The sequence below is a fragment of the Phoxinus phoxinus genome, assembly GCF_949152265.1.
Source record: "Phoxinus phoxinus genome assembly, chromosome: 5".
Lineage (NCBI taxonomy): Eukaryota > Metazoa > Chordata > Actinopteri > Cypriniformes > Leuciscidae > Phoxinus > Phoxinus phoxinus.
The window spans coordinates 21,898,188-21,924,889 of NC_136880.1; the positions used below are offsets into that span (position 1 = coordinate 21,898,188).

Here is a 26,702-nt window from a genome sequence, read left to right on the forward strand (position 1 = left end):
GGAGATGTGCTGTGCCTAATGACCCCTCGGCTCTTAAGTACAAGCAGGTTGTGATGGAGGCTTTCATCTCTTCTCTCTCCCTCTCAGAACCTGATGTTTGTAGGTTACTTAAAACATCAGAACCATTAGCTGGCCTAGCTTAGCCTGGTGTCTTCTTTTGCAATCTTTTGAACTCACTAGATTAGAGACATGGTTAATGGAAGACAGACCAGTGTGTTATGAGTCCGATAAGAAGGGATTGTCGTTGTGCTGCAAAGAGCTGGTCGGCTGGTGGTCCTCTTAGGGGATTGTTTGTATGGTTTCTCTAAGCTGGATGACGTCACAAATGTCTGCCCTTGTGGAAGGCCCCGTCCCTTTCCACAACCTACTGACCATGAGAAGAGCTCAAAGGGTAAATGTTTTTTTCCTGGTAAGCATGGTCCAGTTAACCCCTACTGATGGGCATTTGTAACTACACCATTTGGCTCAAAATGCATCTTTCTGCATTGATTTTTGACTAATGTTTGATTTATAGTATATGCAGCCTGGTGTTTTGCTGTCATCTACTTTTAATAATAATAATAATTAATTAATAATTCATTACATTTATATAGCGCTTTTCTGGACACTCAAAGCGCTTTACATAGAAGGGGGGAATCTCCTCAACCACCACCAATGTGCAGCATCCACCTGGATGATGCGACGGCAGCCATATTGCGCCAGAACGCCCACCACACACCAGCTTACTGGTGGAGAGGAGACAGTGATGAAGCCAATTAGTATATATATAGGAGGATGATTCGGAGGCCATGATGGACAAAGGCCACTGGGCAAATTTGGCCAGGATGCCGGGGTTACACCCCTACTCTTTCGAAAGACATCCTGGGATTTTTAATGACCACAGAGAGTCAAGACCTCGGTTTAACGTCTCATCCGAAGGACGGCGCTCTTTGTCAGTATAGTGTCCCCGTCACTACACTGGGGCGTTAGGACTCGCACAGACCACAGGGTGAGCGCCCCCTGCTGGCCACACTAACACCTCTTTTGATTAGCTGCTTTCAGTTGTTTACATTTTTGTTCTCTGTTGTTTGTGCTAATATGATGTTAATGACTCATACAATCTGTTATGCTCTTCCATGTTATTACATCTGAGTCTGTTCATCATCATGCACAATTTTGTTCATTGGAAATTATCCCTTGAACAAATGAGCTAATGGTTCAGATGCTTCATATAAGCAGATGCTCTCTAAAGGGCTTTGATTTAACTACATGAAGCAGGGCATGGTTGAGTAACACATTAGTTCCAGGTGTAAGGGGGAAAGAATGTAAGATGTAATTGAATGATTATCATACCTATCTGGTTAACTTCACAAACATATGCTGCTCTTTAGAGTTAAATTGATTGCAGATCAAAAATAAAATAAAAATCAACAGATTGTTTAACTCTTATTTTGAATTGCCTCACTGATGTAACCTATAAACTGTTTACTTCAATTAAGTGAGACCAAGTCCCCTTTTTGTTAAGAACAGGAAACCAATGCACATATTCTCTTTTTCATCCTAGGCCCCAACTTTAGAGGAGTCTGGGAGTGAAGCAGGCTGTCTGGAAGATGGGGAGTCTCAGCAGGAGGACCGTGGAGAGCAACATGACCATCAGCAATGGTGTGAGCCGGTTCCTGAAGCAGCACAGGACACAAAAGAGGAATATTTTGACACAAACTCGTGGCACAGTGACACTTTCTCTGACCCCAATCATGAAACTAAGGACGGCTGCAGGACGTCGCTCAGCGATGAGACCGGCTCTTGCTCTGTGGGTCATCTGGACTCACACTCTCCATTAGTCAAACCCTCTCCTTCAGTTAGAGAGAGAAATCCCTCTTTAGCAAAAAGCCACCATGCTGTTTTTGACAGTCACAGTTGGACCACTGAGCAATTGCAAACACAGACTGGAAATACGGAGATGAGACACATGTGGGTTGATGGCACTGGAATGTCTGATGCTAAAGGTGGTCCAGATTGTGGGGAGGTTATCAGCAATTCTCCAGTAGGACCTGGACTTGATTCTTCTTCAAGGAATGGCCTATCCTATGTAGTAACACCCCTACTGGAATTAGAGGACACTGTAGAACCACAAACACTCTCTGAGCCAAGTGCTAAAGACTCATTATTCACCTTAACAGACAGTGATGGAGCCAAGTCTCAATTTGCTGACTCCTTTGATGGAAAATTTAAATTAGAACAAATCAACAAAAATATCATGGACACTCAATCAGGATACAATGAGCTGCACATACAGTTCACAAGTGAGAAAGAGTTACAGCAAGATGATATTGACACTAGTAGCACTGAAATAGAGATAATTGCATCCGTTGTGAAAAGTACAGATGCTGAACATAATAAATCAAAAACTCAACATGATGAGCTGAATGTTGATGACAATGAGATCAGTTTATCTGTCTCACGGCATCTTTCTAAATATGAGTCTGTATCAGTTAAGAGGCCGATTGAACAGAAAGTTGAGGAGTCAACAGAACACAGCAATTCACAGGACTCGTGCATCCAATCACAAGCTTCCATAAAATGCAGCCAATCACAGAATTCAGTAGAACACAGTCAGTCACAGGATTCTGTCGAATGCAGCCCATCACAGGAATCTGTAGAATGCAGCCAAACACAGATCTCAGTAGAATACAGGCAATCACAGGACCCAGTAGAATGCTCAGAATCACAGGATTTAATAGAACACAGTCAATCACAGTACTTAGTAGAACACAGTCAGTCACACACTTCATCAGATCACAGCCAATCACAGGATTCGATAGAACACAGCCAATCACAGGACTCAGTAGAACACAGTCACACTTCATCGGAACACAGCCAATCACAGGACTCAGTAGAACACAGTCACACTTCATCAGAACACAGCCAATCACAGGACTCAGTAGAACACAGTCACACTTCATCAGAACACAGCCAATCACAGGATTCTGTACAACACAGGATATCACTGGATTCTGTAGAATGCAGCCAATCACAGGATTTGATAGAACACAGCCAATCACATGACTCAGTAGAACACAGTCACACTTCATCAGAACACAGCCAATCACAGGATTATGTACAACACAGGATATCACTGGATTCTGTAGAATGCAGCCAATCACAGGAATTGATAGAACACAGCCAATCACATGACTCAGTAGAACACAGTCACACTTCATCAGAACACAGCCAATCACAGGATTCTGTACAACACAGGAAATCACAGGATTCAGAACACAGCCAATCACAGGATTCAGAACACAACCAACTACAGTCTTCAGTGGAAGACAGACTATCACAGGTTGATTTCATTAAGGCTCGTTTTATTTCAAACACAGTGGCTTATGAAAAGGGACAATTAAAACAGGACTGCATGGACATTTGCATGGACTATGAAGTCAATCAATCATTGAAAACATCTGGAAGGCATTCATCAAAGGACACTGACAAAGAAGTTGATTTGAACTTTGAAAAGAATGAAAGTCTAAATTTCAAAAAGCAGGACTTAACTGACATTGCTGTTGTTTCGGAATATGAGTTTTTTGCAGCTAATAGAGCTTTCTCAAATGTGCCTAATGCAACTTCTGCTGAAGCATCAAATTCACTGCATCAGCATCTGATCAATGACTGGACATCAGAACAGTCAGATCTGCATGCCAGAACTCATTGCGTTCACCAAAATTGCCCAGTATTAAAAATGCACAGTGAAAAAGAAGATTACTCAGTTAGTAGACATCACATGGACCGTTATTGTTTGCAGGACAGTGGGCAAACATATTCGGAGGACCATGAGCCTGAGGCAGATTTTTACAAAAACCATCAGTGCCCTAATAGTAGAATTAATTTTATCGAACTGGGTGAATTCACTGAAACACAAGTTTGTGTTGACACTAACAGTTTTGATAATAAAGATTGTGACATTTTACAACGAACACAGAAGGATAGCAACATGGATCACAATATTAAAGGGTACCAGAAAGAATGTACAATAGTTCCCTCTATAGAACAGTCAGTAATTTACTCTGACAGTTTGGGATGCATAGAATACACTAGGCCCAAAGCATTGAGTGTTGCGTGTCCTGACATGAAGACAGCTGAATCCGATGGGTGTCCAGTAGACAGTCCTGTCGAATCTTTGGCTAGTCTGTTTGACATTTCGTATGAAAAATCTCCAGTCAGCCCTACAGACGTTTGCTTTGAGCTCAGTGATGGCCTTCAAATGAACCGTAAACAATTAGCGCATTGCGTTATAGAATATACAGAGACCTCCAAACAATTTCACCGACCCAACACCCTATCTGACAAACAAACAAGGCAAAATGAGTCAGTTAAAACAACTGAGTCAGATGTTGATATTTTGTCGAGTGCATGTTCTGATCCTTTCCCTCCGTTTGATTACTCTCAGCTGAACAGTAGAAACCATGAATACAGCTCAGACACAAATAATAACATTAAAGCCATTACTTTAGCAGATTGTGCCTCAAGTGTAAAAATGTCTTTGCCTAGTTCTTTGCAAAAATACAGCAGATCTACTAATAATGCTGGAAGTTTAGTCTCAAAGGGCGATGATTGCAAAGATAGTGAATCTTTTAGTGCCCCTGCTGGTCGGGCTACCTCCTTCAAAGCACCTGAAATGAATATTGTAATGTACAGCAAAGGTAATGTTCAGAAACCTTCAGACTTCAATGCATGGAGCAGCCACAAGGATGTTACACAAAAGCAGCTCTGTGATTACCATAATGGGAAGGAGTGCCAGCTGCACTCGTCTTCAGTGGAGGGAGAGCAGACAGCGGGAGGATTTCAGTTCAAGGGCGCAGACGGCATCAGTCAGAGCAGTACTGGAGTGTTGCAAAGCTTGAGTCCCCCAAACACACATGACCATTACAGCACACATGGTGAGGTTAATTCAGACTCTACAAATTGTGAATTTTCACATATTGTCCATTTGCTTGCACACAAACACCCAGAGCTTGCCCAAGAGGAAAGCAAATTACCACTGAGTGGCTCTCTCAAGGTCGATGATACTTATGCATTAGAAAACATGGAGAGAAGACTTGAAACATTCACAACAAACTCTCCTGAAATCGCTGATTCCTTATGTGAAAAGTCTGATCCTCTTTTTAAGCAATCTTTGCAACTGCACAACTCGAAGATTGAAGGCGCATTTGTTACATGTTGTCGAATTTTACCCATCACTAATTTAGAAGCTATTTTGGAGTCAGACCGTTCATCGGAGAGCTCATTTGTGATGGAGAATGGACTGGAGGAGGAACAGAAAGGAAGTCCATTATCAGAAGGTGTATTCAATGAGAAATGGAGCTCTTTTGATGACGTTACACACCGCCCACATGACAACATTTCTGCCATGCATACAAAAGCCAATGTAGCCGTTGTCATGAATGAACCAGATGCTGGAGAAACAATGAGCTCTTTATCCAATGAGTTTGATAGCAGTGATGGCCATAGTGTTTCCAGTTCTGTGTCACAAGACCTTGACTTCAGTACTAACAGCGAGGAGACGGAGGACAGCACTCAGTCATCGTCTAGTTTTCGTGGTTCTGCGAGAAATAAGAGAACTCAATCAGGGAAAGGCTCTATGTTTTCAGTTTTTTCTCGAATGCCCTCATTCCGCAAGACCAAACGAGAACACAAAGGCAATAACAAGGTTGATCCGGAAGTTAAGGACTCCAATGTGGATGGAGATGAACGGGACGAAGTAAAGTACACTAGGTCACTCCCACGTAACAATTCCCAAACTTTGCTGTACAAGACCCATTTTTCACAAAGTACAGATTATCTCACAGACATTACAAAGTTTTCTGACCACTCCAATGAAGACATGTTTGAAAAGGCTTTTGCTTTTAACTTGCCGAGTAGAGAGAGATATACACAATCCCTGCAGCAGCACAAAGATGGAGATGCACAGAATTTTAGAGCTTCCCCAACGACAGAGGGATTGCAACAAAAAAGAAGCAAGAGTACCGATAACTTAAATTTACGCCTTAAGCTCGCAATGGCTCACAAGTCTCTGACTAGCCTGTTTGAGTCCAGATATCCTGAGAGGGACAACCAGGAACAGATCTTGCAGTCTGAGAATGAGGAGGTGAAAACCAAGCAGTCCTGGAGGAAGATGAAACATTTAAAGGAAGCAGAACTTTACAAAAGAACTCTATCGCTTCCTGGGGCGGTCTGTGACAAGTCCACACATCAGAGCCATATTGATTGTGCCTTCTGTGCTCCTCAGAACAGGTCCAGACTTAACAGCTCACCAGTTTCCCAAAAGAGTTTAAGGAACACACGCCATTTTGACCCACAGAGTTTGGAATCTGCACCTCAGGAACAGTCTGAAGACAGTACATGTCTGGAAGGAGGTGAGCTGCCTTATGCCACTTCCTCAGATTCTGATCAGGCCTCAGTAGATGGCTTTGAATCCAATGTAGAGGATAGATCGCAGTCACCTGTAAACCCCACTGTTCTTACACTCGCAACCCAGATGTCACCTATCTGGACCAGGTCTCTCAGCTGTTTCGAGAACACTGATAGTCCGACTAGGCCCATGAGCCCCAAACCTCATAGTCCTGTTCTGGGCTGGGCACACCGGAGGAGCTTCCGTTACCCCTCGAGATCCGTTGCTTCCTCTCTCTGCTCGCTCGGTCAGGGAGTGAGCACTGACGGTCTCTCCGATCCACCTCAGAGGCCGACGTCTCTGAAACCAAGGACAGCACAACTCACTACATCCCAGTCTTTTGATTCTGAATACTTACTAGAGGACAGCAGTTCAGACAGCCATTCTCAGAATAGCCTGAATTCAGCATCCCTGATAAACAAACCAGAGGTAAGTCAAAGTAAATTATAAAGTTTATGATGTTAGGACAGCTTAAATGTGTCCTTTGAACCTTTTAGGCAGGAGTGCTATATGATTTTCTTACTTTTTGTATTTTGCTATTTGTATTTAGTAATCCTACTCAAGTTTGAGTTTTCCAAAGACTCTTCTTCATACATGAAAGCAAAAGTTGATTGTTATGGTGCATTTTTCAAAATACATTCCTGGCCAGTCAGGAAATTACAAGGGTTGTTACATGTGTAAGTCACAATACAAAAGAGCTTTCTGTGAAATGTGTGCACTTCCAAATATACTGCCCTCTAGTGGCCTACAAGGAATCATGGATGATCACATTGCTCGTATGCTGTATCTATGGCACAATAATTTAGTGCACCCTTTCAATAAGTGTAGCCTACACTGCAAAATTCTAAATGAGATTTAATTATTTTTTCCCTTTTTTTTCCCCCTTGAAGCAACACCTTTTAAGGATTGTTTTTAATAGGTTGTATCTTGAATAGAACTGTATTTTGTCTAATGCATTGTAAAAAAAAATCACTTGTATTTAACTTTTTTATACACAACAGTTTCAAAGTTTGGGGTCGGTATGATTTTTTAAATGTTTTTGAAAGGAGTAATAATTTGCAATAGCGTATTAATACAAGTTTAACTGTTTTCTATTTGACTATATTTTTAAATGTAAGTGATGCAAAGCTGCATTTTCAGCATTATTACTCCAGTCTTCAGCGTCACATGATCCTTCAGAAATCAGTCTAATATGATGATTTGCTGCTCAAGAAACATTTCTGTTTCAACATCAATGTTGAAAACAGTTGTTTTTCTTTAAAAAAATCTGTGATACATTTGATAAGGATTCTTTGAGAAAAAGAAAAAATATATAATTTATATGAAGTAGAAATCTTTTTTAAAATATGTATTTACTATCATTTTGATAATTTTTGTACTAAAGTACTAATTTCTTTAAAAAATATATTATAATAATCTTACTGACCCCCAAAAAATTCTGAATTCTGTAGTAAAAACAAGTGAATAAATCTGCCAGTGCAGACAAAATACAGAAGTATTGGAAGATACATTCTTTACAACTTAATGATGTCTTAACAAGAATTGTGTACTTCTCCAGTTAAGAATAGTAACAATTTAATGCAGTGTAAAAAAATCTTGCTTATGTATACATTTAACTTCTTAACATAACCAAAAGTCAACATTTGACAAACTTCATCTCTCAGTGGACATCCATCAAAAAGCACATGTACAATAACCACCTAAATTTGCACTCAAAGCATGTACAGCGGAGTACTGATCCAGCCATCCAGTCAGCAGAGAGAAGACAACAAGGAAATGCATGTGTGCTTCGGGTGAAGTCCAGAGAGCAGGGTACAGCTGCACCCAGACCCATCTCAGACCTCTACGGTTGGACCATGTCTCTTCAGGGCATCAGAGAGGTGGCGCTTGACCTGGAAAGGAAGAACAATTCGACCGAAGCACATCTACGCTCATGCTCATTTGAAACGTTGACTGACGTGGAGAACACCCATAAAAAGAAGCTTAGCATGCAGCAAAGTTTGCGCCAGCTTAGCACGCCAACATCTGAGAAGCACAAGAAAGTAAGGAAATCGTCGAAAGTGGAGAACCACCGAGCCATTAGCATCTCCCGCTGCACCTTTTCTTCTCCTGTTCTGCTTTCTTCTTGTATTGTACTCCTGGAATCATTCCCTTGTAGTTTCTCTAGGATTTCCGACTTGTCTTCCGTTTCTGGTGTTTTGCCTGAATACACAAAAATCAATGTTTGTCAGATGAGCTCAGACTAATTTGAGTCATTAAAAAAAAGACAAAACAGGTTGTTTTTTAAATCATGGGCATGTGTTACTATTATTATTATTACATATTAAAACTTTTATTAATAATAGTGAGTGAATAATAATAATTTTTCATAATGGGTATGTTTCTGTCTCATCCATAGTTGTGTGCTAGACTTTCTCTCACTTCTCCGGAGCAATTCCCCTCTGTTCCCCTCAAAGACCACTTGTTCTCCCAGAGCACACCTGTCGGACTGGACTTTTTGGGCTGGCCTCAGTATGCATTTATTTCAGGTAAGGAACATTGACATTTAAACCTGCTACACATTGCACCACAGCCTTTTATTATGCGACACAGTATATTGACTTCTTAAATCTTTCCTTCAAGTCTGAGTGTACTTTAGTTTCCTCCAGGGGGCAATTGTTTCCTTCATTCTGCAACCTGTGATAACCCTCTGTGAGATATTTATAGTTTTGTTTGTGACAATCGGAGCCCAGAGACTCGCAGATGTCTGTGATGTAAATTTATTGTCTTTCATCATCAAACATGGCCCAGTTTTATTGAGATACCTGGACATAAACCTGAGGAGGTCTTAGCTCAGCTGCAGCCGCGAACAAACAATACATCTGTGAGGAGTGATGAATTCCACCTACAATGTGCAATTTCTTAAGGAGAAGCTTTATTCGGGCGTGTGTGCACATATCAGGAGCACAGAGGCTATCTTTGTGCGGTAATGCACGGAGCGTGGAGCTGAGGCCCCCAGTGCTGATCCTCTCCCTTTCTGCCAAACAATCCTGCTGATTATTTCTCACCCACTCACTGGCGCCAGGCCTTCTCTCACTTCACTTCACTCACTCACTCACTCACTCTCTCTTTCTCTCTCGCTCTCTGAGCATAGAGGTAGACCTGGCATGGGCTTATAACCCCCACCCTTACAGACACTCACGAATGCACACTCTTAAAAGAAGACTTGGATTTAGGAAATCGAGTTGAGAGTTGAAGTGTAGCTTTTGATTGTAAGCTACTATTAAATAGACTTTGGCTGACCTTGAGTTGGCTGTTTTGTTTGCTTGCTGTTGCAAGCATTATGTTTCTATGATCAACATAAAACCCTGACTAAATCTGAGCCAGTTATACATTTAAGTGCGCATTTTGCTCTGGATCTCTGATCTGAAGGGAGACTTCTCGATCTTTTTTGACTCTTGTTCTGTTTTATTTATGTAAAATATGCCTCCCACTATTGATGCCATGACATGCTCTGTGTGTTTTGCAAGGCCTCTGTAAATGCCTTATGTATTGTGGATTCCTACGAGGAGAAAGACACAATAACCTCATTTTGGCCCTTGCTGACATCATGCCCACTCTAAAACCTTTCTGTACTCTGCATGACAAGCCAATGCAGCATTCCTATTGCGGTTATGCAAATATAGAGCTTGAGTCTTAGTTTGTATTTTGAGTTCGGGAGCACTTCACGAGAGAAACTAAAACCGATACATGCTGCTCTCCACAGAATCAAATCTCAGCACACCAGCACAAGAGGCACATGGACAGGTTGCTCCTCTAGGTGAGTTTACTCCTTCTGAAACACAATATGAGCCTGTACTTTCAAACAATGCCTGCGTGAAATTATTGAAGGGTCATTCAAACCTGTTCGTTCGACCTATTTGCATTTATAACTGTTGTTTTTTTTTTAGGAATTTTTAGGAATAATAATATGACCATTTGTAGTTTATTAGCTAATAGTCCAATTGGATTTTTTGGTGTGTGTGATGTAAACCAGGGGGTGTATATATACTTGGCTCAGTTACTTTTTATTTATAATATTTATGAGATGTATTTATTTACTTTAAAGGCTTATTATGCAAAAATCACTTTTACATGGTGTACTTTGAACATAAATGTGTGTCGGCAGTGTGTAAACACAACCACTATAATGGTAAAAATCCACCCACTCCTCTTTTTTTAATCCCCATAAATCAGAACAAGCCATTTGCAGATAGTAGCTTTTGTGATGTCACATATGCTTAGGCTCCGCCCACGACTGCTGACGGACTCTGTCCTATTAGCTTAGAGTGAGCTGTACACAGTCCGCCATGTTTATCTCCTCGCCAGAGTATTTAACAGCAGCATTCAAGTAAGAAAAGTTATTTTCTATTAGTAATTTTCAGTTTTTTCTTTTGTTGTTAATTCATATTAACAGCATATATAGCAGTAGGTACTGTATATAATGCTGCTTTCAATTTAATACACAGATTTAATATACACATGCGATTTCTTTACTTGCTGTTCACGTTCAGAGACATTTGTTTGTTTGTGTGTTTGCAAACTTTTTTTTTTTTTTTTTGACAAAACCTTGTGTGTATTTGACAGTTTAAGCGCGTTTAATAGTCACGGGACACGCCGTCTGATATCCAGCTTTCTGTGCGCGTGCTTTGAGTGTGTGCGCTCTGAAAACCAAATGTCAGAAGTTTAGACTGATATGGCTTTAAAACGCATGCACATAATAAACTTGCATGATGATGAAGAACTGCAATGTCACCAAACAGATGTTTTGTTAGTTAGACTATCTGTAGCTGTACAGGCTCCGCCCTCTTCTGGAAAACAGGGTGGGGAGCAGCAGCTCATTTGCATTTAAAGATAAATGCACAAAAGCAGCATTTTTTTTCCTTTCACTAAAAAATGTCAATTTACAACATAGTACAATGATTAATCTGTAATCTGTTTTGAGCTGAAACTTCATAAACACATTCTGGGGACACCTGAGAGACTTATAATACATATTGTAAAAAAGGGGCATAATAGGTCCTCTTTAATACTGCTACTGCTTCTAATAATAACCATCATCATCATATTATTATTATTATTCTTTTTTCTTTCTTTTTTACAATGTTTTTCTGAACTTTTGAACTTTTCCACGGGTCCACAGACACCTAGTTTGAAAACCCCTGATCTAAACCAGTGGCAGATCAGATCTGTCATATACAGGAATGTGAGGAATGTTCCCCTGAGTTTTATCTTTGTTCTGCCTCCAGCTCCCATGTTATGTAAAGTATAGTCCAGCTGCAAAGGTTCACCCAAGTCAAGATTCTTAAGTTTGAGTCTAATGAGAATGGCCTCACACAAACCACATTCCTTTCTATTCATAGTTTTCCATAGAGATTCTGAGCATTTCTGTGGAAATCACGTCTTTTTGTATCAGAGTGCGCAAGCACTCTTTGTTTGTGATAAATTGCGTACGTTTTTGGGCTCGTCATTTATGTGCGAACTCAGCTAATTATGGGTTGAATTCTTAGAAGGTGTTTGCAACTCTCGACATCGCTAGCGCTCTCTCCAGGCGCTGTCTTTTGGTTTACTAACAGCTTGGCTTTAACAGTGGAGGAAGGGGGGCTCAAGGGGGTATTGCAGGGGAGGAGGAAGGCGGTTCTTTTCAATGCCAGAGCAGGCGTTTCGCATTGAGTCATGCAAGTCGTATGAGTCCTCCTCCCCTTAGACGATCCCCGGTGATGCCAGCCTGTGACAGTATGCGTGTGCGCTCGCGAGAGAGAGAAGACTGATTGTGTGCCTGGGCGTCTGTGTTCAGCCGTGAGCTCTTTGAGACTGTGCATCCAAGAGTGAAAGTAAAAGAGCAGGAGAGCGAGTGAGGAATGACAGAGGAGGGCTGAAGCTACGCCACATACACGAGGCTCTGAGACTCGCTTTGGACCCGACACCTGCCCGAAGCGACGCCACCCTTCTTCCTCTCGCTGTGCTTTCACATGCGCACCCAGCACAGTGCCGGTGAGGTGGGCGTCCCGCTGGCAGGAGGTGGCTGCAGTGGTGGCAGCTCAGAGCAGTCACCTGGCTCTGACTCAGGCTTTAGCCCCGTTCTGGGACTGGCCGGAGGGGTTAGAGCAGTGCGAGGGGTCATGTCCCATTACTGGAGTCTGGAGAGCCTTCACTCCACCAACGGTAAGACTCTCTCACATTTGGACCTCCAATGTCATAAGTAGTGTGTGCTTTGCTGGAGCTTGACGTCACTTGACACTCATGCAGCGAGTGACATTCTGCCTCGGTGAGGTTTTTGTGACGGCTCTTGTTCATTGTATTGCTGTCTTTCGGTCAATGTAATGACATTGTCTGAAGCCCTTTATGGGCAAAAGGAGGTAGCTGAAAGAGGCACTGTGTCTATGCAAATGTAAACACATGGCGTTGCTGCTGCTCCTGCATTTAGCCTGTCAAAGCAACAGGAGTCTGCTTGCATGTTACATGTATAGAAGAAACACGAGTTATAGAAATCGAGCTAGATTTGCCGGTGGCCATGTGGGAATCGAGATTAAAGATGATGCCTTACTGTTGAATGAAGATGTGCCACTCTCTTTTCGTCTGCATCCTGCTTAGGTTATTGCATTACTGTCACGGATGTCATCTATTGATCTATGTTCCTGCTGGCTCGTAATTGGTTAAGTGGTAATGTTGTGGAAGGCTCTGTCAAGTGAGCCAATGTGTATTCTAGATATAGATGGATTGCTTATGACTGACGTGGCGGCGTTACCTGCATTCAGCAGTTGCACATATTCCCTTGCAGGATATTAATGTGCAAAATTAGCATGCTATGAGCTTTTCCACACCTTAATGTGTTAGTATCAATTCACATCAGCGTTCATGTAAAAATATTCAGCCTGATATTCAGAAGAAGCAAGTGAAAGCATAGGCTGTGTTAAAAATATTTAAGGGGAAACCAACACTGCCCCTTTTGCGTCAGTGAACAGAGCTGGTATATTGATCAACGCAAATTCTTCAGGTTTCCTTTCTAAGAATAGAGCAACTCTCTGTTTCTGTGCTGGCATTACCCTATACTTCCTTGCGCCAGTGGCCGTATAGTAAGACGAATTATGTGAAATGAGAAGAGATGCCAGTTTGATCAGTATTTTGGTCTTATTATGTTCTCTCAGGGTTGGCATGGTGACAGACAAGCCAATGACCGTCAGCCAAGGTAGCACCGATGTCTCAAACAGCCACCGCTACCCACGTCAGCTGCAATTTGGATGTTTTTCTCATTTTCTGCTTTGTCCTAAGAGAGATGGGATGTGACTTTTCATGTGATGGAGGGAAATAAATGGTGCACTGTGAGCCGGGGGCAATAGCTACAGACATTTCAAACAGCGCTGTCACCTCGTCACGGTTCGCTGACCTCATTACAGCACTCATACACTGTCCGTAGCTGATCGCAGAACAGTTGGAGGAAGAAAAAACTGGAGCGACACGTGAGAAACGCTCTGAACTGAAACGTTCATAAGTTTGAACATAAGAAATGGTTAATGAGAGTTTGTTTACAAACAAATCCTAATTTCATGGCATCCCTAGACTGACAGAAATGGTTTGGGTTCAAGCCAGACTGGACCCGTAGAAATCAAATGTTCTACGCCATCCTTTCACTGAACTAAGAGACTATCTGCCCTAGTGTTGGCCATCAAGAACTGGTTTTTAGTGTAATTGCTGACTGGGAGGTTGCGATATGTACTAATACCTGGAGAAAGCTATTAGCATTTCCATTCATCTCAATGGCACTTGTATAACATCATGATAGCACCATGTCTATTTTGCACTTTTAATAGCTATCCAGAAAATTCTACCAGCATCTCACCAGCATCTACCCAGCATTTATTTTAAAGATGGACAACAAAAACACTATTTTCAAGCAAAACATTTTAGAATAAAATAACTATGTTTGTTTAAAGGATAATTCCGGTATTTAACACCTTGAGTCTATATTGTAGTTTGTTTTGGATGAACAAGAGTGGTAGACAACATTTTTTTGACAATGGTTCCTCTCTCGAGTTTTTGACTGTAAAAGAATTGGCCATGGACCCATTTAACATTGGAGTCAATGTGCATGTCCGAAAATGTAATTAAAACAGCCAATAATGTTCGTTTACAAAACTGTGCAACTCACCGAGTGGTTAGTGGTGTTCGTTGATGATTATAAACAATATATCGTCGCAATATATGATTCCAATCCGTTTATTTTGCTATAGTGGAACTATTTTTTCAGACACTTCACAACCGTGTAACTTCCGCTCAATATTTGAATCTGAAGCGTTAGCACACTCCCGACCACTTGATGGCGATAACCGATGTTTATGTCTCGCGGGACACTCACGGTCACAGTCGAGTTCAACTTCATATTACAAGTAACAATTAATGAAGGTTTTGTTTGTTTATTTCGCTTACTCTCCCGGAGCGCAGTTGCTCTGCTCGCTAGCCTTATGAGAAACGGAAGCGAGCAAAAAGACTACATCGACCAAATGTAAACAGCCCCCTTTCCGTTTCCGGTAGCGCATTTATATTAACGAGCACTCAGTCCTTCAACAGAATTCAATGGGATTTTACAAAATGACGAATAAAACACGACAGAAACTGAATTTCGCAACACTTTTTGTTTCTGGAACATCAACTAACATCACAAATCACTCGGTGAGTTGCACAGTTTTGAAAACTAATGTTAAAGGTTGTTGTAATGACATTTTCGGACATGCACATTGACTCCAATGTTAAATGGGTCCATGGCCAATTCTTTTATTGTAAAAAACTCGAGAGAGGAACCATTGTCAAAACATTTTTGTCTACCACTCTTGTTCATCCAAAACAAACTACAATATAGACTCAAGGTGTTAAATACCGGAATTATCCTTTAATAGTTTTTATCTAATGCAATGACATTAATTAATTTGTAAGTGCATCAAAAAATCCTAAAAGAAGGTGTCAGGGTTTCAACAACAATATTAAGCAGCAATGTTTTCAACATTGATTAATAATAGCAGGGCTGTCAGCATTCAGCGTGAGATTCACGCAATTGACACGTTTCACATGCTCTCACGCCACAATTTTCTCACGCCGAGAAAAATATCGAAGCAAACAAATTCTCGGCTCTCAAATTCTGTCAATTTTATTACAAAATTCAAACAACAAAAACCGTCTTGGCGCTTGTAAATGTGACGTGACAGATCGCTGTAGCGCCTCGCTTCAAGCGCCACGTGACCCGATCATCTCTTACTCTTTACTAGTTAGTAGTAAATAAACACGAATGAACAATAGGTATGTTGAAAGATACAGTACAACTTACCGAAATGTAAATGCTTTATACATAATATCGATCAATCAGTGTTTTTTCAACCGCAGAGGTATGCTAGAAAAATTCGAATTTTGAAATTAGAAAATGTGTATAGGCTATGAAATTTTTACTTATATCATTAAAATATTATAACTTTGTTACTATAATAAAAAACGGATTATATTTAATTTGAGTTGTTATTTTTACCTTTAATAATAATACCAGCTGACAGGGCTCTGTATGTTTACAGCATTAGAGGAGTTTTTTTTTTCTTGAGAAAACTTAACATGTATCTTCTGTACCTAATATTTATCCAAATGAATCGATATTATATTTAAGATCGGAATCAAATCACAAGAATTTAATTGTGAAATTTGTTTCAAGCAATAATAAAAACAGTAGCCTACCAGTCATTGCACAATGTAAACATTGTAACATGTTGTCACTAAATAAATGTCTGTTTAGTTACCAAATGTTTTGACAATCACAATACACTTATTGTGATTCTAGGTTTCTTTTTTCTTTCATTTTTGTGTTTCCCCTCTATCATGTCAATGCATGCACCATGACACATTTGACTCCATGAAGGGCTTATCATTTAATTTCCTGTGTTTACATGCGTAAAGGACGCCTGACAGTGCAGAAGCGCTATAGAGCGGGCAGCGTGCAGTGGAAACAGTCTCACAGGATGTGTCACCACCACCAGCCAAACACATATTATGCTTCTGCAAAGCCTCTTCTCTTCTGCTTTCATTATTTGTGTGAAATGCACGAGCACTTCTCACTCGTCTCAGAGCCAGAAATAGAAAGTCTCAGTTCTTCTCAAAAGCACCTTCATTAAAGTCTTGAGTTTCCATGCTGGAAGAGGAGCAGATGTGTGTCCGTATTTTCCCTGTGGGGTATTTTGTCTTGATTGCAGAATCTTGTGACCGCCCAGTGCGAGCCAGGTCAAGTGATAGAGAGAGAGTTTGAAGTTTCTAAATTAATGCTCATTGCTTAATTTTCATAAATGATTATTCCTCACCAACAAACTGAATGACACGTCATTTAATGGTTAATTTGGCCAAATGTATTACACTAAGCTACGCCTTTGCTTTTCATAATCCAACAATTGCTCTGCTAATCCGGTTAACATGTAGACGGAATGGGGGGTTTGCAGCCCCTCAGGCACTATTACATCTGGCGGCAATAAAACAGATGGTGTTTCATTCACACCTTTTTACATAAACCACAATCGCTAGCTAGCCTGCTTCAGGCATACAATACTCTTTCCCCATATACCTCAGTGTCTTATTCTGGTTTCTGCTATGCAGAAAAGATGTCAAGAGATAGATGGTGTTTGACAAGACCTGTTGTGAGTGTTAATTCTCTAAATAGATATTCAAATGAGGGCCACATCTCTACAGGTTTTTACCATTTACATTTACTTAGATTGTAAGGTTCTTTTGATGGTTCTTTTTCAGCATTTGAGCATTTGTGCAACAAAACATATAGGGCCCTATCTTGCACCCAGCGCAATTGACTTTGTACACCGACGCATGTATCATTCCTATTTTGCACCCGCGCACAGCGGACTTTTCCCTCCAAAGACGCACGTCGGTAAATTAGGGAATGAACTTGCGCTCGCGGGGGCGGTTCAGCGCAAAGAGGAGGCACGTTCCGGCGCAAAACTCCCCTGGTGCTATTTTCCAGTTTTAGAAAGCAATTGCGCCACTGACCAGGAAAAAAACAGTCTAAAGACAGTGGCGCGTTGCGCGTTAGTGATATGGTATTTTAAGGGCGCGTGCTTAGCCATAATGTAGTGTGTTAACGCGCATCCACTTTGATTCTCTAATATAAACAGACGCAGCAGTTTTCATTTTTGCAAATCATACATTATTACAAGGAAAAATATTAACACACGAGGGAAATCATTGTTGTGTCCGTGAAGATGTGAAAAAGATCTATCTAGATTTAAAAAAACAAACAAATCTAGTATAGGCTACACATTTACCCAAATTATACGCCTGTTTAACCAAAGCTAATTTGGGTGGGTTTCTCCCATCATCCCCGATTCCCCAATGTCACTTCTCTGTGTTTTACGGTCCTGACGAGAACGTCGGTTTCCTCGGCTGTGAACTGCTCCTGGCGTGCGCTGGCAAATCCGCCGTTATAATAGCGATCCGCCATGGAACAAGCGCGCCGGCTCTTAAATGGAATGTGAGAGGACGCTCTGATTGGTTTATTTCACGTTACGCCCAAACCACACCTATGAATAATGAAGCTACTTCAGACCAACCCCTTTTAGATTTGCGCCAGGCGCAATAGTCATTTATCCTGCCGGGAAAATAGCAACAGCGCCGGGATCCGCCCACAAAGTTACTTTGACACTTGCGTTTCAGATCGTTAAAATAGGGCCCATAGACTCATTTAGTCATTTTACAATTCTTCAGTTGGTTGTATGGTGTTTAATGTTTAATGGTTTTCTAAAAATAAAATGTGGAAAACTGTATTTTTGGGGAACATTGTGGAATGTAAGAGTTCTCCTATGGCATCAGGCGGCACCTGCTGTATTTATCAGCTTTGTGTCATCACTGTTAGAGTGTTTGTTTGCCGTATCTAATGTGACTCAGTGGCTTCTCTGTTTGAGGTGTTTTGCTCAGTCTGCGGGTGAAATGGCACTGCAGTGTAATCGTACATCCACAGCAACATTAAACTGAGTCCCCCACGGCCACATTGATACCGCAGCACCGACCAGAGGAATTCCCACCATTGTGTGAATGCCTCCGCTTACCTCTCACACTGTGTTCACTGTGTTGAACCAGACAGCTCAAATGAAACTTTTTTGGCTGTATTCTAACTTATAATGATATCAAAGCTGTTTTGGAGTAGTAGATTCAACCTGAATTTCACTGCGGTCAGGATGTCATGTTCCCGCCCTAATTCCATTCTTTATACTGCATAGAGGGAGACATCATCACTGCTGTGAAATCATTGTGAGATATTTCCATTTTCTGTGAGTTCATGGGGAGATTACAAACACTCCTCCCTCTGTTTGGGTCATTTAATAAACTTTGATCCTGTTTGCAGGGTTAGTAATAATCTGTAGTCTATACAGATTACTGTTCCAGACTTGTGTGGCATTATATCAGTCTGCCAGCCAGCAATCACAAAGTCAAAAGAGGGCAAGTGTTTTGCTGGTTGAGAGTGGGAAAAGACTGCAAGATAACATGTAAAAGAAAGGGGGAAGGACAAGAATGGAGCCTTGACATGGTGAAGGCCCTACGGTTCCACTGATTATATGGTTTCATGAAGAACGTGTTTAAAAGTTTGTATATTATTTTGACTATTTTGATAATGTTTTATACCCATAAGTTTACAAGTTTAACAGTCCATGTGCGTTAGCTTTGATGTCATCTATGTGCTTGTGTAAACACTGACAAAGTTCGCTCTTTGACAAATTTGGTTAAATTTATATTTTCTGTTACCAATACATTTTTTATTATATATGTAAAAATACAATTTTGCTCGTTATACATCTAGCATAAACCATGTTCATACTTCTAACAGATTAAATTGAATTGTTTTCACAATTAACAGATTTATGCTGATTCTATGGATAAAAAAAAAAAAGATTATTTAAATAAATTCAAGTACGGTACAATTGCAAATACTTGCCATGTTTAATGTTTGAGATGTCTAGGGCTGCCTATACGACTAAAGATTTTTGTAGTTGACTAGTAGACTTTCATTTAAGCAATTAGTAGACTAAACTCATATTAATAAGCCAAATAAATCATAATAATGAGCTTTTAATTGCCTATATATATAATACACTGCCTAAGCAGCGCTCAAGCGCACACATAAAGCTTGCCACAGCACACAGACAAAAGTAATGTTTATGAATGTGTCGTGAAAAAAAACGTAAGGAGCCTGTCTAAACATTTTAATAATTTATTGATAAGGTTTTCTTAGTTTTCAGCTGCAGTGATTAAGTCGACAATGCTGACTTGTCATCTCCACAGTAGTGGACGAGCCTATATGCACTTTTCATACGGATTACATAGACTAATCTGGGAATATTTCTTTTCCACTTGAATTGGTTGTACAATCGCTTGACATTTCAGACTTTCTATTGATATATTTCTCATGTCTGTGAGGCAAGTATACACTGAGTTTTGTTTTCTTTTTTTGACGCGCTAAAGTTCACAGACATCGAGACGGCAGAAAGCACATCCTGTTTGTTTTCTTTGTTTTACAAAGGCACAACATTTTCGTGTTATTGTTAGTTTACACAAATAAAAGTAGGTCATTACAGTTTCGAATTATTTATTATCTGTGTGACCAAAAATGACGGAGTATTTTAAGTTGAAAAAATGTGATCGCGCCGGCGCCTCCATGTCATGCAGTAAAGCGCACTATATTTCAGCTTCCACACTCTGCACAAACACTTGAACATGCATCTAATAATAGCGCACGTTAACGTTAGAGCGAGTGGCCAAGTTACTTACATGTTTCAAATGATAAGCCATATTTGAGGTCGATGAATGAAAGGCGGGCGTTTGGATTTCCTGCCCGAAATACTGTAATTACCACAAAGAACCGCCATTAACGATCTGTCCCTCACGGACTGTGACTCACTGACTCCCTGACTTCTCTACAAGTTTTTTTTCTTCTTCTGCGACTAACCGACTAGTAAATTTTTCATCGACAACCTCTTCTAGTGCACTTACGATTAGTCGAATATGAGGGGCAGCCCTATCGTTTGATGAATGTACTTTTCTTTTCTTTGTTAACATGTTTTCTGTCGAAGAAATTTTTTAAATGGGACACAATGTAGAGCTTATCCTTTGATTCCATTGGATTCTGCAGATTTTCCCTCATAATAAGGGCACAAGAATAGTAGATAATATCATACAAATTAGCAGTTAATCAGTTAGTCAGCCATAACCTTGATTCTTTGTATACTAAACAATGAGAAGAGAAGACCAACCCATATGATGGCTCTTTGCCCTCCATGTTCACCTCAGCTCTCTGTTGACTGTCTAAGCAACACTTTACCCAGAATTCCTCACCCATCATCACTCTGCCTGGAGTCCATCAGCTCTCCCTGCATCTTAAGTGGACGTCAGTAATCTTGCCAAATACCTTTTCTGCTTAAAGTGAGGAATATCATGCAGCTTTAGTTTGTCAGTAAACGACGTGCGCCTGTTTGTATTGAGTATAGTTATCAGTTCCTCAAGTCTGCTCTCAGACAGGCACCAGCAGGACTGCCCGAGTAAGCTGTGCAAGGCACAGGCTGCTCCTTTCTATAGCATGGGTCCTGACCGCTTCTTCCTCTCAGGAAATTAGTTCTGAGCCGCTCTGAGCCTAACTTCAAGCTACCTTGTACTGTTTCGTTATATAAACCAAATTAAGTGTGAGCATGTGCATTGTGTCTGAACTGAAGCAGGATAAAAGACACTAAAACGGTTAGGTTTGGTAAGATTTTGTAATGTTTGCTATTAATTTGCATTAAATTGATTTTCTTCCTTATTGTGATGGCTTCTGCAAGAGGGAGGGTATTTTGTTAGTTATTTTGATTAAAGATTCTAAGGGCACATGAAAACTAATGATGTGCATGGATAAATCATTTATAGCGAATGATGCAACATTCCATTAAAAAAATTGCTAAAAAAAAGAAAGAATGGTGACTAATACTTTTGCGGAAACCATGATGGATTTCTTTCAGGAATCTGTGATTAATAGAAAGCTCAAAATAACATCATTTATTTGGAATGAGTGCCATAAGTGCCTCGTCCAATCAGTTATATTTCCAAAATCAACTAATAAGATAAACCGTGATGGTACCAGGCTTTTATTTTGAATGCCAGGTCCACTGCTGATACACATGTGTCAGATGACTTTGGTGTGGAGTGAATGTAATACTCTTTGACTGGAAGTGACGTGGAGATTCCTCACAGGGCCGGCTGTCTCTTCTCTGATACACAGGGAATGTCAGACTCTACTGGGATAAATGTTTCCCAGTGAGGATCTTATCTGTGACTCACACGCTATCTCTCTTTAGTCAAAGACTCTTAGCATAACTCTTCATTATAAGTGCTTATCTACAGCTAACTGATTAGCTAACTGTATCTCTATCTCCCCCCCTATATTAACTATAGCCTCTGTTAGTCCAAACATGTTTAGGCTAATGTTATTTCATTCATTCATTTATCATCATAACCTTTGACCATTACCGGTCATAAGTTTGGGGTCAGTACGATTTTTTTTTGTTTTTTTGAAAGAAGTCTCTATTGCTCACCAAGGCTACACTTATCTATAATGTAATTATAATGTAATAATGTAATTTATTCCCATTATGCAAAGCCAAAATTTCTGCATCATTACTCCAGTCTTTATGTCTTTGTAATTTGGATATACTGATTTTCTGGCCAATAATTTTTTTCTTTCTTATTATCAGTGTTGAAAACAAATGTGCTGCTTAATATTTTTGTACTGTGATGCATATTTTTTTCAGAATTCTTTGATCAATAAAAAAAGTTGAAAAAAGAACAGCATTTTTTGGTCTTTAGTCACTTTTGTTAATGCATTCTTGCTGAATAAATTTATTAGTTTCTTTTTTTTAAATCGTACTGACCTCAAACTTTTGAATGGTATTATGCATTAATATTTGATTAAATAAATACAGCCTTGGTGAGCATAAGAGACGTATTACTGACCCCAAACTTTTGAATGGTAATGTGTATTTGGGTTTCCTTTTAAAAGGAACTGAAGAAAATCATAAGACCGATCATGAGATTATAATTAGTTGTTCTTATTAAGATTAAACAATGAGAATGAAAACTAAAACTAATTGCATCTACTGAAGTACCCTAGTTGGAGGTCACTGGGTATCAATATTTATATACCATGATATGCACATGTTTTCAATGTGATGAATGCTGGTTCGTTGACTTTTTAACTCTCCACTGAAATGCAGACCTGGCTCTGGTCTCACAGCACATCTGCTCCAATGTCTCATATTGAGTTATGTGCAAATATCAGCACAAATGTTTGAAAATTAGGCATATTCTGTGCTTGCTTAGCTTCCCCCCCTCCTGTTGGTGCAGCTGACCTGTGTGTTTTATTTTGATTCGAGGATGATCCATGAGCCGCTAGTGTTCAGAGAAACTCTCATTAAAGCCATCTCCTGAAAGTAGGCTACATGTGCAAATGGACTCTATGATTTGCCTCGGGTCCTGCAGCTCTGAATCCAACAATATGTGGGTAGTAAGCTCAGTGGTTTGTGAGTTTTTCTCATTGTAAAGCTGTGGTAATGTGTTTGGTTTACTTAAACACAGCATGATTTCTCCTGGCAGGCTATGACAGCTCTGGGACGTTTTGCTGCTCAGAGCTCTGATCTGAATTTGAATAAGACACATGTTGCTGTTAAAGAGGTGGAGATTTGTGCGTCTGGCACATTTGTTTCAGGCGCTGCAGAACACCTATGCTTATGGTTTATAAAAGCGGATGCACACAGTTGATTTAAATATTCTACCGTCGTACACCTCGCTGATTTACTTTTCAAAGGTTAAAAAATAAAGACAATTTGAAATGACAAGGAAATAGAGCACTCATGTTATGGATTTTATGCTGTCTGTTGTTCAGAGTAAATGTAGGACACCGTTAGAGTGTTAAATCAGAGTCACTCATGTGAACATGAGCTGATGAGTTTTTTCTAGAAGGGCCCGTTGAGCTTATATATCTGCATTGATTCCTGTGCCACTCAAAGCCAGCTTCTACACCATCTCTTTAAAGTATATTACACTGAGTTCACCTGCTTTGTGAACTCTGTTGCACTCAAATGCGCAAAAGAAAAAAAGACATGGTGAATTTCAAATCACTTTAAGTAAATTCTGCATTGGCTCTGTCCCAAATCATACCCGCAGCCCTTTGTTGTCCTCCTCTGTATCCACATTTTGATGATGTAATGCCACTTAGACTGTTGGATAACCATCCGTTGTGAAGTCCTGATGTTGACCCTGGCAACAAAGGGCTCACGAGCATTCATTTAACCCATAAAACCATTAACGGTACACCCTGCGGTATTGTTGGAAGATATGCACAAGCGAAGTGCACACTACTACACATTTGCTGCTTGGGCAAAAGCGACAAGCTCAAAACGTTTTAGACCCAATTCACACCTGTATTCAGTGTTGTCTGCTTCTGATCCGATCGACCCAAATGCATCTTAATACCAGGTGTACACAGGGCCTAAGACAACATCTGTATTTTATTTATTTATTTAACAGGGACAATGCAGTCAAACATAGTTACAATACTAGTCCTACTGATGCAACTGATGAGTTTATAGCTAATGCTAATTTTCAACTCCTGTCCCTGGTCGGGCTTTTCCAAGTACATTATAAAACAGATACATACAAGTATAAAACATTCACATTTCGAATATTGCAAAACAAATTTTTTTTGCCTACCAATGCAATGTCATTGCCACATAAACTAATGCAGATATTCCAGAAATATGCCAGAGCGCCATGGGACACACAGATCTGAACAGTTGTGATACACAATGTGGACAGTCAATAATTTTAGATCAGATTCCGATCGGATACACACACACTGAGTGCATTATTGTAAGAGCAAACCTCTTCTTTAAATTTAGGTACTGAGTCAATCACATATATAAAAACTTTTTTAATTCAGGTGAAAAGGTCATATTATGAAATAACTGTCTTTATTTTATTTTAAAGTGTAGTTTATTCATGTGATAATATTCAGCAGTCTTCAGTGTCACATGATCCTTCAGAAATCATTCGAATATTTCAGGATCCTTTGATGGTTGCACTGGGACAGCGTGATTCGTGTGAATGTGAAAGCAACTCCAACTCGGTTTCGCACTTGTTCAGGGAGTAAAGTAACGTGTATGCTTTTTTTTGCTGATGATGAGTCTTTAGTTCAACAAAACACATTTAGGGAATGACCGTGGTGACAGTGGTGAGTGAGCGTGAGTGTAATTGTGCAGAGTGAGTTTAAACAGAGCGGATCTCACAGTCGACGCAAGCGTCGTTCACTCTGCTGTGCATAATAGCTCCAAATGAATAATAAAACACAATATATTGACCCGCGTTCTGTTTCCTCTAATGCGGCGTGCACGTTTGTGATGATGCAGAGGGCACCGTGAACAGTCACATGGATTCGGACCGCAGTAATGTGAAAAAACCCCTAAGACTAAGGCTTTTAGATATGAATGGCATAAACTTTCTCCCTGACTAAAAGGGAAACCAGGGAGGAATGAAATTCCATTTCATAAATGATGTGACCTCTGTCTGAGGTGAAGGGACTGCGTTTTTATCTTCTCTCAATCGTTTGTCTTCGTTCTTCAATGTTCTGTGCTTGCTGATGTTCTTTTTGATGAGTGTTATAATGCAAGTTAGTGTCATTTTAGAACTAGGTCTTAATCTTTAAAGTGCACGTGGATTAGGCTGAGTGGAAGTCTTCGCCTGCATGGCTCAGAGGTGAATTTGTGCGGTCGGGTGACTTTATCTGAGGATGTGGACTTATAAGGAAGCAGGTCAGTGCGCATTCACAGTCCTGCCTGTATGATCAACTCCTTAAATTACCCTCAGCGGATCATAAATCGTATATAAAGAGATATAGGATATATATATATATATATATATATATGTGTGTGTGTGTGTGTACATGCATGGGGCTCTAACATGGTAAACTGGTTAAAAACATGCACGAGTTAACACACTCATGTGCATGGATGTTCACACATCTCTTCAGGGTTTGATTCTAGACTAGATACTAGTTTTTTTATACACTCAAAAGGTCGTTTTTTATTATAGGATTATTCCAGGTTCAGAACAAGTTTGGCTCCATCGACAGCATTTATAGCATAATGTTGATTAAAAGCCCTCATCATTCCCGCGGGTCATTTTGTGGCGAAACTTTAAAAACATTTTTTTATTTGAGTATTCATCGGAGTGGTCCAAGACCCAATAACTTTTGTTGCACTTGAACCATGAATACACTTTTTTTTTTTAACTGGATTCGAGGAGTTTATGTGGTTGGAATCACCCTTAGGAATGAATGGAATGCGAAGAATACTTCAGTATACATAGAAAACCCTCAAAAATGCTTAAAATTAAAATAAAAAATGCTAAAACTTTACCTAAAACTTATAATGTCTTTAGGACCCAGCGGAACCGCTCATTTGCTCCATATAAGACCATCTAGTAGCAAGAGTCATGAAATATCATGTTATATATTTTTTTCTGATTTGACCTGGTTATTGCAGGTATTGGAGAGTTATTTTGAATTTAAGTTGAAAGAATGTGAAGAACGTGCTTGAATTATATTATTTATTGATAAAATCCAGTAATTTAAAGGTAGATTAAAAAAAATATCCAAAAAAATTGCATTAAAAATATGATCTAAATGAAATTATATAAGCTTTCTGGACAAAATAAATAAATATCCCGAAGCCCTAAAATTATATATATATATATAATTTATATATATATTATATCATTTTAGGGCTTCGGGTTTATTTTGACCCAGGAGGGAAGAATAACAAATCCAAAGCAGGATGCGAGGAAAGTAAATGTATTGCATTTTGCATTGGGGACAATTAAAATATTCAGTTAATATTTTAATGTTAACTGAATGTTCCCATTGCAAAATGCAATACATTTATACAAATAATGCTTTCAAGTTCTACTAATCATAGCCGTGATGCCATTTCAAGTATTGGCATCAGTTTGTATTAAGAAAGTCTCCTGTTAATGCAGTACGCCAGATTCACGTCTCCTTCAGATCTGTGCCACAAACAAGCTCAATAACAAACCCCAAACCATGTCCTGCTTTAAATCAGGCAGCATTACAAAGAAAACAGCCGTGTTGCACATGAACTCAGTTACGGGGCTGTCCTAGACAGGGTTGTTTGGGTTACCCCACTGTGAC

At 39.9% G+C, this 26,702-nt stretch overlaps 1 protein-coding gene across 6 annotated transcripts in view; it reads left to right on the top strand.

Moving 5' to 3' along the window:
- arhgef4 (Rho guanine nucleotide exchange factor (GEF) 4) overlaps window positions 1–26,702 on the top strand; it is an 83,379-nt gene that overhangs the window by 38,420 nt on the left and 18,257 nt on the right. For 3 of the 6 annotated variants that reach the window (XM_079611646.1, XM_079611649.1, XM_079611648.1), the window contains 4 exons: window positions 1,544–6,856; window positions 8,146–8,469; window positions 8,826–8,955; window positions 10,173–10,226. In XM_079611646.1, the coding sequence (XP_079467772.1) occupies window positions 1,544–6,856; window positions 8,146–8,469; window positions 8,826–8,955; window positions 10,173–10,226 (5,821 nt within the window). Of the gene's footprint in view, window positions 1–1,543; window positions 6,857–8,145; window positions 8,470–8,825; window positions 8,956–10,172; window positions 10,227–12,116; window positions 12,611–26,702 lie in introns of those variants that run through there. The other 3 variants (XM_079611647.1, XM_079611650.1, XM_079611651.1) reach the window with 3 other exon arrangements.